The sequence below is a fragment of the Diadema antillarum genome, unplaced genomic scaffold (assembly GCF_040938485.1).
Source record: "Diadema antillarum isolate AM-2024a unplaced genomic scaffold, OU_Dant_1.0 seq00001142_RagTag, whole genome shotgun sequence".
Taxonomy (NCBI): Eukaryota; Metazoa; Echinodermata; class Echinoidea; order Diadematoida; family Diadematidae; genus Diadema; species Diadema antillarum.
This window is the reverse complement of record NW_027271954.1, coordinates 79,571-95,515: the sequence shown is the minus strand read 5'-3', so window position 1 is coordinate 95,515 and position 15,945 is coordinate 79,571. Positions and strand designations below refer to the sequence as shown.

Sequence of the window (15,945 nt, the reverse complement as noted above, 5' to 3'; positions counted from 1 at the left end):
TGCATTGGCAAAGGCCTTTTGGATTGCATTTTTGAATTGTTGAATTTATCAAAACGCATTGGCAAAGGCCTTTTGGATTGCATTTTTTGAATTGTTGCATTAAACAAAATGCATTGGCAAAAGCCTTTTGGATTGCATTTTTGAATTGTTACATCTATCAAAATGCATTGGCAAAGCCCTTTGGATTGCATTTTTTAAAATTGTTGCATCTATCAAAACGCATTGGCAAAGGCCTTTTGGATTGCATTTTTGAATTGTTACATCTATCAAAATGAATTGGCAAAGGCCTTTGGATATTGCATTTTTTGAATTGTTGCATTTATCAAATCGCATTGGCAGAGGCGTTTTGGATTGCATTTTTTGAATTGTTGCATTTATCAATACGCATTGGCAAAGGCCTTTGGATTGCATTTTTTGAACTGTTGCGTCTATCAAAACACATTGGCAAAGGCCTTTTGGAGTGCATTTTTTGAATTGTGGCATTTATCAAGACGCATTGGCAAAGGCCTTTTGGATTGCATTTTTTGGATTCTTTCGTTTATCAAAAAGGTATTGGGAAAGGCTTTTTGGATTGCACTTTATGAATTGTTGCATTTATCATCTCCATCACAAGTCAAGAGGAAGGCCGTTTCACTGCACAGCTCCACTGCACTGTTTGACCGAAAGAGCAGAAATCATGCAGTTGGCATGGGCAGGTCAGAGCTTTAAATGCATTTCAAAACGACTTTGTGTTCATCATCTCCATAGAAAGGTGTTTCTGGCTCAAACGAATTTGCTATCAGCACCTTTTTTTTTTTTTTTTGGTGTTTCAGAAAGGAATTTCTAACCTCAGAATCAAAGCAGCTTTGTGATGTTCATCTCCCCAAAATCTCCCTGAGAGTTGTTTGGAAACTTTAATTCTACACAAGAAATGAGTTGAACACTGCTCTATACCATTCCTGCCATCTTCTTTTAAAGGGACTGTACAGTACTGGTTGAGGTGGGGATTCATGTTTTGAACATTCCTAATTGAGATAATGAGAAACCTCTTATGAAATATGAAAGAGCATGTTATTTCAAGAAGGATTCAATGTTTATTTGATGAAAATCGGTTTTGAAATGGCTGAGATATCCAAAAAAAATTGATAATAATAAAGGTGACAGGCTACGCCTTTTATTTATAGGATCTCTTTGTTTCACCTTGTTTTTTAATATCTCGGCCATTTTAAAACCGATTTTCATCAAATAAACTTTTGATACCCCTTAGAATTGCATGCTCTTTGACACTCCATAGAGTGGTATCTGAATTTCTCACAAAATGTTAAATGCCAAATCCTCACCTCGACCAGAACTGTACACACCCTTTAATTCTGCCCTTCTTCCTCCTCCCCACATCTACCCCCAGACTCTGGACTTGTGACAATTGCGGTGACTCGACATTTGCTCCTGTGACAATTGCTCTGGTCTTCTTCTTTTTTTTTCCTCCCCAAGGACTTAAGGTTAGGGTTGTGATAGGGTTTTAGGTTTAATTTGTTGAGCGGATTATGATTAGGGTTAGGGATATTGTAGAATTTATATTTGGCTTGGCATGCCGATGTTTCATGGGAGCAACTGTCGCAACAAATGTAATGGAACCGACATTATACCTGAGTAGCAATAACAGTCATTTTATATGTTGCATTTCACCAAAAATAAATTCCAAAACACACACACAAACACACACACACACACACACACACACACACACACACACAAGAGAGGATATAATGCAATTTGAAATGGGATGCAAGAAAGAAGGGGGTATGAACTTATCGTCCGTCATGATTATTTGACTGCACTGTCAATTCACATGAACAAATTTTAGTGAACAAACGTGAAAACTACTCACTACTGCCACACATTTCGTCCTTCGGTTTCAGCAGTTCATAGCCATACTGGTCCTGAATGAATGGAAAGAGAGAGATGGGGGGGGGGGGGTAGGGAGACAAAAAAAGAAACATTTTTAAATCATAGTGACACATTCTCGTCCATCTTTATATGCCTTGCATTCACTCATTGATGTATCCATAAAACAGACAAATTCCACACACTTTGACAAAAAGATTTGAATGCCTCAATCTACCTGCACATTACCAGAAACAATACAATACTATTACTAATGACACTTCTTTCAGTTCTTTGGCTCTTTTGCTCGTAAAGAGAGAAAAACTCTATGCTTGTTTTTGAAAGTTTGTATTATTTTGTTTTTTCAAACACAAATTTGAAGACTCAATACTACTATAAACAAGTACTGTAAAAATGGATATTTTCACACGACTAATTTTTTTTTTGCGCTCGACCGGTTAAGAAGAGTTTTGCATGTTTCTAATTCTGTGGAATCAAGACATCAACTACTGAAACATATGGCAAGCAAAAATACTCACATGCTTTTATTTTTGTGCTAATTTCTGGTTGCACGAAATGCATGAAAATTTCAACACCGCGAAAAATTTCCACTTTCACAGTACTTTAAATTAGGACAAAACAAGAAAACAGTAACTGATCAGCTAATGAGCCAAAACATAGATGTCTGAATTACGTAAAGAAACACTGAAAACATTCATTTGGAGAAGGGTCTGCTTAATAGATATATTATTTGTATGCCTTCCAAACACATGAAATAGGAAGATTGATGTTTGTTACAAGAATAGCCACAGATGAGTCTGTTTGCTTGCTTGTTTTCACTCCAATTTTGACCTGGCACTTTCATACACAGCATTGTTTTGTACTTGGCTGAGTCTCACAGATGATGTTACATCAATTCCAAGATCTGCAGGAAATTGCTCCCTAGATAATAGGGGAGCACCAGCGATGCGATTCCTGCGTGGATGGATTAGTAGCGCGATATCCTTCCCGAATACCCATCAGTTTGAAACGGCTGTTTGCCCTACACTTCATCCATCTCCCTCTAAAGTCCCCTCAACATCGCTCACTCTAATTGAGTGCTCTCTGCAACTCTTTTTTTATGAGGGTTCTGTACATCCCTTCAATTTATTAAATTGTACAGCAAAGGAAGATATACGATTCACAAGACATTATTAGCATGTAAATTCCTGCCTAACTGGGAGGGAAGCGAAGATCCGCAGTCACTATATTTTGCTTTTGTCAGATTGGGTGGCAAATACGGTGAACACGCACATCTATTCCTTGTCTTTTGCATGATACAACCTGCTTCAGTCTACATTTATTTGAGTGTAAGAATTCATATTAAAAAAAAAAGATGCTGATTTATGTGTAATTTAGTACCAAATACTTATCCTATACAATATGTAAAAAAAAATACAATGGGAATTTCGCATCAGCATAACTTCCAATAAAATCAAACTGCCTGAATGCTATTTCAAGGTCTAGAAATATAACATCTAACCTACATTTTGCAGAAACCCCATTCAGGTTGGTGAAGTGGTCACAGAGAAATGTAGATTGTTGTAAAGCATGTGTTATGGGTCTGATTCTTCCAAGTTTAACACTTGAATGCTCTTGGAACTGCATATCAATGGACGAACACAATGGACAGAACTTTTAGGGAAGGGATTCCTGCTACAAAAATCCTCATTTTTCTTCGACCAATGACGCAAATTGGATGGGTTTTCTGTAAGATGTGGGTATTTAAGTTTTATAGTTTCATACCCTGAAATTGTATTTGCATTGATTTATTAGATTTTTTGAAGTTATCATTGCAGAGGGTCCCGTCATATATATATATATATATATATATATTTATTTTTTTTTTGGGGGGGGGGGAGGAAGCTCTAGCTAGGCTAGCTGGACACCATGGTCAGATGGAATTGTGGCAGATCCCATGCACCTAAAGATAAACTAGCTCACTGCACAATGACTATTACACACAATATTGCTCTTGGGAGTAGTATACAAATCCCTACATCAAACCTTATGATATTGATGCCGACTGTGAATATTATCCAGAGACAATTTTACTACTGCCAAGATATTTCTATGTATTTGTTTGTATGATTCTTTGTATGATATGGCTATTTATCTCAGCTTTCACATTTATGCCTTTCAGACTACAGAATGCTCTGATTGATGGGCTTGCCATCTCTTTTTCTGGATTGAAACTTTACTCAGCAGCATTTGACAGATGGTCAAAAAAGAGGAAGAAAAAGAATAAGAGAGAAACAAACAAACAAACAAAAACAAAGAGAGAAGACCAACAATTAAAAGAAAAAGAAAATATCAAATCTTTGAATCAGTAGAATCAACTGACTCATTCACATTCTGCTTAGGGAGATTTGTTAATCATCTCTTTTTTCTTTCTTTTTAAAGTAATACGCTTTGCAGGCTGTCACAATGGCAGCAGGTTTGCTACATGTAGTTGGATAGGAGGCAGATTTGCCAGTAGATACCATCAACTGCTCAGCCATGAAGTATATCTAGTAGACAATCACTGAGCTCAAAATTATGGAAAGGTTTGTAAAAACAATTCCCACGGGCAAATTCTTAAAAAAAAAAACAACATCAAAGCAACTTAAGTTGAGTCTTAACAGACCTCTAGGGCATACATTTTAATGACTCCCAGTATAGTAATAAACATATTTCCTGAAGGTTAACTTCACACTGGGAGAAAGTGAGAGAGTGAAATCAATGTCAGCTTTTACGCGGAAGGAAATTTCCACTTTCTTTTTGGATGCCTGCCCTTCCCAACTTCAGCCATCAATGTTTATATCCTAGGTGCAAGACGAGGTTATACCCCAGTCTAAGTTCAAGGTGACTGTTAGTGAGCAAATTCAAGCAAGTCAAAACAAAAAGCAAACAAACAAGCACGTACAAAAATGTGAAAATGCAGAAATCAGACAAGAAATACAAGAAATATGAATGGACCGTTACAGTATCATATGCTACAAAAATCAATGGTCTATACCATTAATAATCACATGTGCAATATGATGATGTCATCCTCAAAAAAAATTGTTGTGTTGTGCTTTAAAAGATGTTACTCAATAATTTCTGACTACCTTTTAATAAGAAACTTTAATTTCCCTTTGTAAAACTACATTAAACTGTTATTTATCATTCCTAATAGCTACTGTGCCAATGGGTCAAATGTGCATATTTTTCACAAACAAACCTCTGAGCAGGTAAAATTATGTGGCACACAGACAGTTAATTACTGTAGATGAATCTATTTTAATGATTTTCATCCATGTAAAAAAAAAAAAAAAATTATGAGAGAGCTGAAGAGTTGTGAGGGGTTGAATCTATCAAATTCTCATGTTTGGCTGTGTGATAGAGACCACCACTGTAAACCTTTGATTGATAACCTAAGCAATAATTTACATTTCTAAAGGTTCTTGTACTTTGAAGACTTACACTGAGTTTAGTTTGTCTTGTGCCCTTGCATTGAAGACAACTTGAACATGGCATGACCTTTCCATTCAAGATATCATTTGGTATTTGCAGATCACAATCATATGACTGGTTGAGAGTGCACATGTGACCACGTATTCTTTGTGTGACATATAATTTTGCATATGACCAGTCATTAGTGAAGTATAATGACTGGTCACTAGCACTTTGTTTCCTTTATTGTCCTATTTTCTGATGAAAATGGCTGCCACGAAATTTAATAAAACTACAAGGAACGGCTTAATCATTTTATAAAATGAAAAATAAACATTTTGTTTACCCACACTCGGTATGTCAACACAGTATTAGACTGTTCTGAAAGGTACCCTGCGAGGGTAATTCTTACTAATGCCCTCACTGATATGTATCATTTTTATACAACTAACTGCGCATGCATTGATTTCTTTTCATTTCAATATTTCACCCGATATTTGAACTACCTATCTTTGTACAGTAATAAGCCCTCACAACTGTGCAATTAGCATCATCTTCCAGTAAAATACATTTCTTGCAACATCACATTATGTTCAGTGTGCCCAAGATAAATGCAATGACTTCAATAGATAATCGAATGATCTGGCATAGTCTTAAATATCTGGTAATAATAGGGCCTTTCCGTTGAGGAATAGCTTCAGGAGAATAATGCAAATGACAATTACTACTTATTAACATAATATGATAAAGACCGAGAGGCTCATTCATCTGATCAGACAGCACCCATTCCTCATATCTTTCTCATTCTGTTTAGCCATCCATCCAAAATGCACAGTGGGCCCCTCGGCTATTGAGCTGGTGGTGGAATGCTCATACAGATGCAAAACCATAACGCCACCTTTGAACTCCACACTGTGTAAAGTCTTTATTGAACCAAAATCCAGCATTCCAACTCTGTGACCTACATTTAATATATTCAATGAGGCTTAGAAGTTTTGTGACAAAGGGAAATCTTCTCTTTCTCAGCCCTCTCATTTTGATGCAGGGAACTGTCACATGGTTGTATGTACATGTAGATAGAAGGGGGATTGACATATACACAAATTAGCGGGTCACAGAACTCGAGTTTTGTAAGCCACTAGCAAGCTCTAGTTTTTTGCACCTGTGGATGCAAAAAAAACCCAGAAAATTAGCGCAATCAGCAGCGCAATCAGCAGCGCAATGCTATACACCTATTAAAGAAATCTTGCTCTAATTTCTGAATTAGCGCACTAATTTGCCCCATGGTAACGTGTGAACAGTCAACCAAATAAACTCAAATTTTTATATCCCATCATTCAAAGCGAACGTTGACGTGCGCTCCACACCATTGTGGGCTTACAGTGTAACTTTGGGTTATGAACGGTTGCAAAAAAAAACAACCTCAAGTTTCTGAGCATTATCACTAACCTGCTTAATCATTTGGAGCATCTGAACGGTTGCACAGACAAAAAAACTCAAGATAACCCACTATTTTGTACATGTGAATGCAGCTAGTATATCTCATCCTGTAAAAACAAGGAATATTCACATGCATTTAAATTTCGCGAAGGCCAACATTCAAGAAATTGAAAGCAAATTAAAACGCATGCAAAAAAGTTCTTGTCTACACGATATGCATCGAATGCCAGTGACAATTCACGAAAAAATCTTGCTTTACAGTAATGTATTTAACTTACTGATACTGAAAGTGTTAGTCTTCCTCATATTGTTCAAATATTACTCAAATGTTTGTTCTTGAATTTTTCTCACTAACAGTACTGCAACACAACAACAATGTTGTCTTTATCATATCTTTTCATCAGGCCCTCTCTTTGCTCAGCTTACAATTACCTGGTATATGAAATATCATCTGAGTGTGAATCACATGCAAACCTCGACATGTAAGGACACAGTGGGCAACCAGGAGAAAGAAAGAAGGTCACAACTTTAGGGTTACATTACAGATCCTTCCTAGAAACTCCATCCACAGGTGAACATTCACAACACGTCCATCACGTTCCATTACATCTGCCTTTAGAACCCCAAATCAACACTTCATTGTAATATTGTATTATTTAGAATGATTCAAAACTCAATAAAGCTTAAAATATACCTCAACAAAAAAAAATTAATCAAACTAACACTGATTTTCGGCAACTTGCTCTAAAAGTATAATGACATTTTGCTTGACACTTCCTGTCAAAGTGAACATTTTTGCCGCGATAAAACTAGCACAAAAAATAAAAGCACAAAATTTTTTGCTTGTTATATTTGCAATACACTATACACTACCTTATATTTTGATCATTTGAAAATTAAAAAGGCATTATGAAATTAATCTTTCTTGGCCAAGCGTGAACAATTACTAGAGTGAAACTCTCCACTTTTACATACAGCACAAAGCACAGACAATGCAATATGAGGGCATTTATATGCAATACGTAATGAACAGACATTCTATTTTGGTCTCTCCTTCCCCTCCATCCCCCCCCCCCCTCTAATTTCTGCACTGTGTGTATATATTTATTATTTTGTTGTTTTCATACATTATGTTAAAACTGATCAATGCTATAAACAGCAGAGAGTCATTCATTCTACACCAGTTTTAATTCAACATTGCCTCCAGGTTTGTGAGGCACCACACAAAATTAACATTTGCAAGACGTACATGTACAAGATGTACCATACACTGGCATCACTTTGCATTCAGACTATGTAAACCACAGAGTAAGTTAAAGGCAACCCTCCATGCTCTCCAAATTCTTGGGAAGTTATTGAGTCAGAGTTCTTGACAAATATTCACACCAATTCACAGATAAATAGGACACATCACTTCTGCAAAATGCAGGATATATGGCATGATAGCTCTACCTTCAGATCATATCAAACTGCATGACTGACGGCAAGGAGAGGAGGTCAGTTCCATGACATTTTGCTCCTACGATACATTGTAAATGCTCCCATGAAATATCTGCATGCCAAGTCAAACATAAAATATATTCATTTCTACCCACAGACATAACCCTAACCCTAATTCTAATCTTCACATCAAATTTAAAACTAGAAATGTCACTATGGCGACTGGTATGCCTCCGCCCATAATGCATGGTTCTCCTAATAGGTCTCTCGTACAATGTCTCGACAATGTGGGATGACAGTTTCACATAATTGGCAAAATATTGAAAAGACAGGTTTGTCACAAATGTGTTGAAAGTTCACTTTCCTTGAACTAGGTTTGCTATATTGTCTTACAGTGCAGGTATGTGTATTTGGGGATTTGAGGATTTTTACTTGACTTTTGACCTTTTTATAAGTTTATGCATTGAGTAATTTTCAAGGCATGGAGAAAAAGTGTAATTTCACTATTGAATAGTAAATTATTTGCATTCTAGCCTGGCCTTTGACCCTATGACCCTTAAATTCCAAAGAGAATCACTGTCAATTTAATGCATTAATACTTCCTATGTACTGTACTAAGTTTCATAATAATACCTTGGGTCACTATCAAGATATGGAAGAAGAAGTGAAATTAAACTCTTCCACTTGAGCTATGACATTTTCACCTTTGACCTTTTGGCAAGAAACTTCCCAGAGAATCTCTATTGGGTAATACATGTATACATCACGTTTGAAGAAAAATCCCGCTGGCATTGCATAGATATGAGGGAAATAGTGAAATTTTGAGGAGTTAACCTTGACCTTTGACCTTTGACCCATGGTCCCCAAATTCCCTAGATAATCACTGCCAATCAGTACATGCATATGTACCAAGTTTCATGAAAATACCTTGAACCATTGGAAAGATATGGGGTAAAAAGTGAAATTTCAACATTTTCATGTGACCTTTGACCTTTGCACTTTGACCTCATGACCCAAAACTCTCTCTGGGGAATCTTTATGTGATAGTACACGTATACACTAGGTTTCAAGAAAATACCTTGAGGCATTGCATAGATATGGGAGAAATAGTTGAGCATTTGACCTTGACCTTTAGCATAGGCACCCAAAAGTTGATAGGCACAACTTCGCCCACTCATACATATACATGCCAAGTTTCATTAGGATACCTCAAACGGTTTTTAGTTACATTGTCCACACAATTGATAACGGACAGAAGGACTGAAGGACGGGTGGACGGACGGACGGCCGGACGGACAACCCGAAAACATAATGCCTCCAGCGACACTTCGTGGCGGAGGCATAAAAACCTAAAACCCTAACCCTAACCCTAAGTCCTTGGAGAAAATAAGACTGGAGCTATTGTCGCAAGATCAAAGGTTGTGTCACAAAGGACTTTACAATGAGTCCTGGATATTGCTTGAAATACACGACCAGATGTTTTTAGAATGGAAGAAACTTCGTTGCGTGATGAAAGGTTTGCTCTACCATAATGTCATCATTTTGGAGCAGCACAAATACAGGAACATGACCGTGACCGTGGCATCACACTGATATGGGAGTGAAACTGGGTCTTAACCCATTGAAGACTAGTCCCCCAAGTACATTGTATAGTCGAGCTAGGTGTCTATGGAAAATGCATGTTATAGCAAAATCAGCTCATCCTCAATGGGTTAAAAATCAAGATAGTATTTTGTTGAGGTCTTATTCCATTTCAACCAAAAAAGTTTTTAAAAAAAGAATTATTCTCCCAACCTTTCACCCAAATTTTGATTGTCTGTCTTACCATGACAATGTCATGTCCATAAGTTTTTGTCTCGAGAGGTACTCCACTCTCCCGGACTTTAGCCCTTTGATGGGGGTAACTTTATGACATATCCACCAGGATCTAGATATTTGCACTCAAACACACACACACAATGGCCTGCAAATACAGACAGACTTCAAGTGCCCGTGTGTCAATGCATTCACCTCAGGAGCTGTTGCAGCTCAATGTGTAAGACCAATGGGGGCCATCAAAATCATGAAAGTCTGTGGTTTGAGTCCCTTGTCTGCAACAGTTCTGTAAAGGCATGACACTTAAACATCAGTACAGGGGCATTCACATCTGAATTTAGTACGGCATTAAAAACTTCTGTTATTTACCAACACCATTCTCACGTGGGGAAATGCAATAGTAATAGATGTACAGCAGTAATTCACTTGGTTCTATTCTCATTCATGAAATACTGTGGTATTACTGGCCCAAAAGTACACCTCTCTGATACCCCTTTCAGTAACTCCTCTGGCTCAGGCCAGGCCTGAGCTAAGTTGTAAAATTTGAGTTTATGAATGGATCAGGCCAAAGTGGCCCGCGCTAGGAGCGAACTATTTTGGCACTGCTAAAGCTAGAACCCAGGTTCAGGCCAGGCTCGGGCCTGGTGCAGATCAAAGAGTTTATTAACGATAGCAGCGCCAGGCTCCGACCAAAATTCCTTGCACAGACAAAGGTCATAATTACCTGGCTGTGCCCTCCGCTGGAGGGGGCGTTCAGTTACCATGGTAGTTATCCCTTATGTGGCCGAGTTCTTGAATGGGTCATCGTAAAAATAAAAAATAGTGCGCTTTGCTATATAGTTACTGAACACAATTTTTACTGCTAGGTGCGGGCAAATTTAGCTCGGGCCAGGAGCTGGCCAAAAATGCATGAGTTACTGAAAGGGGTATGAGGTTTCAAGCACTGTGCATAATCTCTTGTAGGGAAAAGACAGGTACCGGTACCGGTAGCATGTCAGGTCACACGAGAAACGCCTCTCCTTGCTGTATGATTGCTGATATTTCGTGATATAAATCATACTCAAATCTTGCATGCATATTTGTGCAAAGTTTGACTAACCACCCTAAATACATGCAAGTTGTGTGCCCAGAAGAACAACGTGAACGCACGCAAGGCATGTAAGGTGTGCCCGGAAAAACGAGGCCAACACACAAAAGGTGCATAAAATACTTGCGGGGCTCGAGTGCGTTCACATGGTTCTTCTGGGCACATCTCATGCGCCTCGCATGCATTTGTGTCATTCTTCCAGGCAAAAACGATACCATGGCATTTCCTCAATATTTCGCTAGGTGTTTTGTGGTGTATTCATATTAATATTAATAATAACAATAACATTTATAAATAACTTAATTTAAGTCTACCACCATTGCAATATGACCTTTTTAATTTTTTTTCTTGTTTGAACCTCACTTGACTATAAACTGTCTTTATACGTCACTAACATTATTGTGAAGAAAATCTGGCCCTGCCATTTTTTTTTCTTTTTCTGGTGAAGCTGCCATCTTTGTTGTTGTCGTCCTCATTGTTGCCATTGTGGCCAGACTGCAAAATCAGCCCACACTGAAACTTTTGTTAGAAACATATAACAATATGTACAGTGTACAATGGCAATCGAAAAGTGTGAATGTATTCAAATCACTACAAATCATGACAATCATTGAAATCGTGACAATCATTGAAGACACTGTATGATGCAGGAATCCAAAAACTGACACCTTAACCCATTGAGGACGGACTAATTTTGCTACAACACGAATTTCCCATAGATACCTGCCCAAGTATACTCAGGACTCATCCTCAACAGGTTAACGGCGATTTTTTCCCCTCATGAAGCGACTCTTTACAAAAGCGATCTGCTAATGCACTGTCCAGTAAAAGATGCTGAGCGTCGCATCATTTCGGGGGGGGGGGGGGGGGGGGGGTTACAACAGAAAGACAAACGATTCAAAGCAGTAAACATTGTTAATGACCCATTATCATAAGGCAATTTGCTACACCTTTCGCCAAGGACTACTGTACACAGGCAGGATCCCTAATGTGTGCGCTGATGATGTAGATGGGCACAATGGCAGGGGGAAGTGAATATCTATTTCCACGTATGGCTGCCTCTTTAGCCTTCTACGATATTACGTTAACCATTTGGCTAGGCCAATCAAGTCCTCTCAATCCGCAACATCTCTGCCTTTCTGCAACGTTACATAAAATATTCTTCATGAAATATGTCCTCTTGTAAGTTATGTGACTGCAGTTTTATTGACTCATACAATTGTACCTCACAAAAAAAGGCTCCCTGCTAGTCTGTAGATTAGATGTAAACTAAAACACCACCTAAACAGGATGTTTTGGTTTGTTTGTTTGTTTGTTTGTTTGTTCGTTTTGTAGTTTTTGTTTTGGGGGCACAAGAATAAATACAGGAATGAATTATTTAAACAATCAATGAGTTGTGGCATGAGAAAAATCAAAGGGCAAATTATCATAAACAGACTTTTTAAAAGACTGCAAATACTCTGCATTTCCACTAAAAGCCCTTTTCAAAAAAACAAAACAAAACAAAACAAAACAAAACCAAAAAAAAAAAGTGCTGTGAAGTAATTGCGTGATCAAGTGCTTAAAATCCATGATCTGACAGATGTCAATCTACCACAAACAAAAAATTGAAAACCCATCCAATATTGATTTACTGGCCATATATAGCCCTCCTAGCTTAAATAAGTACCCTTTGGGCCAGGGGCATAAGAAAACAGGTCCTTGAAAACTATTCCCTGGAGTTCAATGCCACTCATTGACACTACAGGCAATGCAGAGTTACGTCATCTGCTTCATGCAGTTCAACCCTTTCTACAGAAAAACAAACATACACACGCATAGACATGCATACTAACGCATACCTGTTTTGTACACATACATACTGAGCAAACACACTATGGGACGACTTAAAACCTAGTCAACGTGTGCCTTCTTGAGGCTACATTATTCCTTTCATAAATAACTCTTCCTACACAGAAAAATAAACCTGCATACATTCTCAGCTTTGTTCAGATACAGACAGCATACTTAATTACATTCGTACAAACACACTGCACACATAAAATAACACATTCATTGGCTCGTCAACACATCTCTTCTCAACAACATACATTGCATTCCACACTCAGGAAGAGCAAATGCCAATCAATGATGGAAATTATCACCTCCACCAAGGAAGGAGGTCATGTTTGCATCGGAGTTTGTTTGTTTGTTTGTCTGAGTGCAAAACTCAAAAAGTTGTAAATGGATTTCAATGAAACTAGCAGGAAAAGTTGATAATGACAACTGGAAGGAACAGATGTTTAATTTTGGAAGTGATCTGGCAATCTATCATGGATTTTTGAAGGATGTTTTTAATCATCTGCCAGATAGGGTCACTGAACATCCTGAACTTGGGAGTTCAAGTGGCATGTATTTGAGGTTTGCATGCGCGCTCTTAAGTGCATGCTCGGGCGAGGCGTCACGTATAGCTAGAACCTGATGACGGATTTTCAGCATGCATATATAATGGGTGGATATGAGCTCTTGGCGGAGATGTGCGCTCTACGAGTGCGTTCTTAGTTACAGTTACAGTTCCCGTTCCCCTCCCCCCCCCCCCCCCCCCCCCCGGCTTTCTACCTTGAATTTTGCTCTTTTGTTGCATAGATCTGCATGTATAGGATATCTTGCTTTCCTGCAGATTTTACTTATTGTACGCTATCACTGGACATTCTTTGCTCACGTTATGGCTCGGATACCATCTTTACAGCCAAAGTTCAGTGACCCTTGACATTTGACATTGATAGATTTGCCAAAATTCTAATCAGTGCATGTACACCCAGGTAGTAAACTAACCTGTGACAAGTATAAAGAAGATTCACCCAGGTATCTCTCCACCCCCTTTCTTTTTAATTATATTCACAATATTTATAATGTACAGGTGAACAGATGGATGCTATCTCATAGGCAAATTATAACAGGATCCAAAAACATAACACCTACCTCTGGCTTCATTCTGGAGCAAAGGCAAGACAATCAACAAAGTCTTGTGGGAAATGAAGCAGCTCACAATCAGGACTGCTGCTATAGTGACCAATAGTGGTGAAATAAAATGGTGTACATGAGGAAAGATCACCTCACCGGAATAAGATGAAACACAAGACAATTCCACAGAGTTTTCATACTCTGAATAGTATTCATTTACATCAATTCTCCGAAACTGCTTTTCATTGTCTCAGTCACTTCCTCTTTCATTAAGTCTCAAGCTTTACTAACAAGCTGATATGCAAGATAACTTGTTGACACACTCACAGAATACACCATTAGGCTTTGTCCATAAGCTATGTAACACAAAGAAATCTTAGAACTGCCCTTGTTTGCAACATACAGTTCTGTGGCTGCAGATATTTATTAAAAAGAATATCATCAACATCACATTTGTGGTTGAAAATCGAGTACTACTCGCTAGTGTTGCCACATTGTCACCAAGTTACAATAGTAATTTTGTATGCAAGATATGTCATTATTATGAATCAATTTCATGTATCAACAAGAATTATCACTGAAGGTGATTAATACCCCCGCCCCTAGTGTTGCTTTATAGTATGTGATGTCATGAGGGCAATGACGTTAATACCAAGTTTGTGCATTTGTCGAATTGGAAACAGAATAATTTTAGTTTACTGTACAATTAGAGTTGACACCGAGTATAAAACTTACAGCAAATGGAAACATGCTTTCCCCCAGCATCATCACACTTAAAGACCATCATACACACCAAATTTGACCTTCATAGCTTGAATGGTTTATTTTGATACAAACATGAGTGGTTACCATGGCAACACATTTTCCTTAAACTAACACATTGGTGTCTTGCAAAACTACACTTCTAGATCATACTAAATTTGACTTTAATTGCTTGAATGATGGAAAAGTTATTCGATCTGCAAGGTTTTGGTAAAATTGTGGTTACCATGGCAACGGTTTGTGTGACAAACACAAAAATTATGTGTTCCACATCTATACCTCAGGGCCAAATGCCTACCAAATTTGATTTCAATTGCTTGAAAACTGTGGAAAAAGTTCACTCCACAGGATTAAAAAAAACATGCAGTTACCATGGCAACACATTGTCCGATACAAATACAAAGGACATTTTGCAAAACTACACTTAAAGAGCATCATACACACTAAATTTCACCTTCACAGATTAAATGGTTCAATTTGATACAAAAAGGAATGGTTACCATGGCAACACATTTTTCTTATATCAACACATTGGTGTCTTGCATAACTACACCTCCCGATCATCATACATACTAAATTTGACCTTAATTGCCTGATGTGGAAGTTATTCAATCCACAAGGTTTCGGCAAAATTATGGTTACCATGGCAACGCTTTGTCCAACAAACACAAAAATCATGTGTTCCACATCTATGCCTCAAGGCCACCTCAAATGCCTACCAAATTTGATTTCAATTGCTTCAAAACTGTGAAAGTTGTTCACTCCACAAGATTTCGAAGAAAACATGCGGTCACCATGCCAACACTTTGTAAAAGTACAAACACAAAATGTGTCTTGCATAACTACACCTAGAGATCATCATATTGTAGCAATTTTGAAATTGATTGCCTACATACTATGGAAGTTATTCAATCCACAAGGTTTGGGTAAAATTATGGTTACCATGACAACGCATTGTCCGACAAACACACAAAAAAAACATCTCTTGCACATCTATACCTCAATATAATCATTTACCCGAAGTTTCATTTAAATTGCTTCTAAACTGTAGGAGGAGTTCGCAATGCAAGATTTCGCAACAGACCAACCGCCCGACCGCCCGACTGACCGCCCACCCGCCGGACCAACATCGCGGTGAT

The 15,945-nt window shown here is 38.0% G+C and overlaps 1 protein-coding gene across 1 annotated transcript in view; it reads right to left on the bottom strand.

The window, feature by feature from the left end:
• LOC139744156 (uncharacterized) overlaps window positions 1–15,945 on the bottom strand; it is a 103,520-nt gene that overhangs the window by 82,372 nt on the left and 5,203 nt on the right. Inside the window, exon 2 of the mRNA XM_071654610.1 lies at window positions 1,868–1,919. Within this exon, the coding sequence (XP_071510711.1) occupies window positions 1,868–1,919 (52 nt within the window). The remainder of the gene's footprint in view (window positions 1–1,867; window positions 1,920–15,945) is intronic.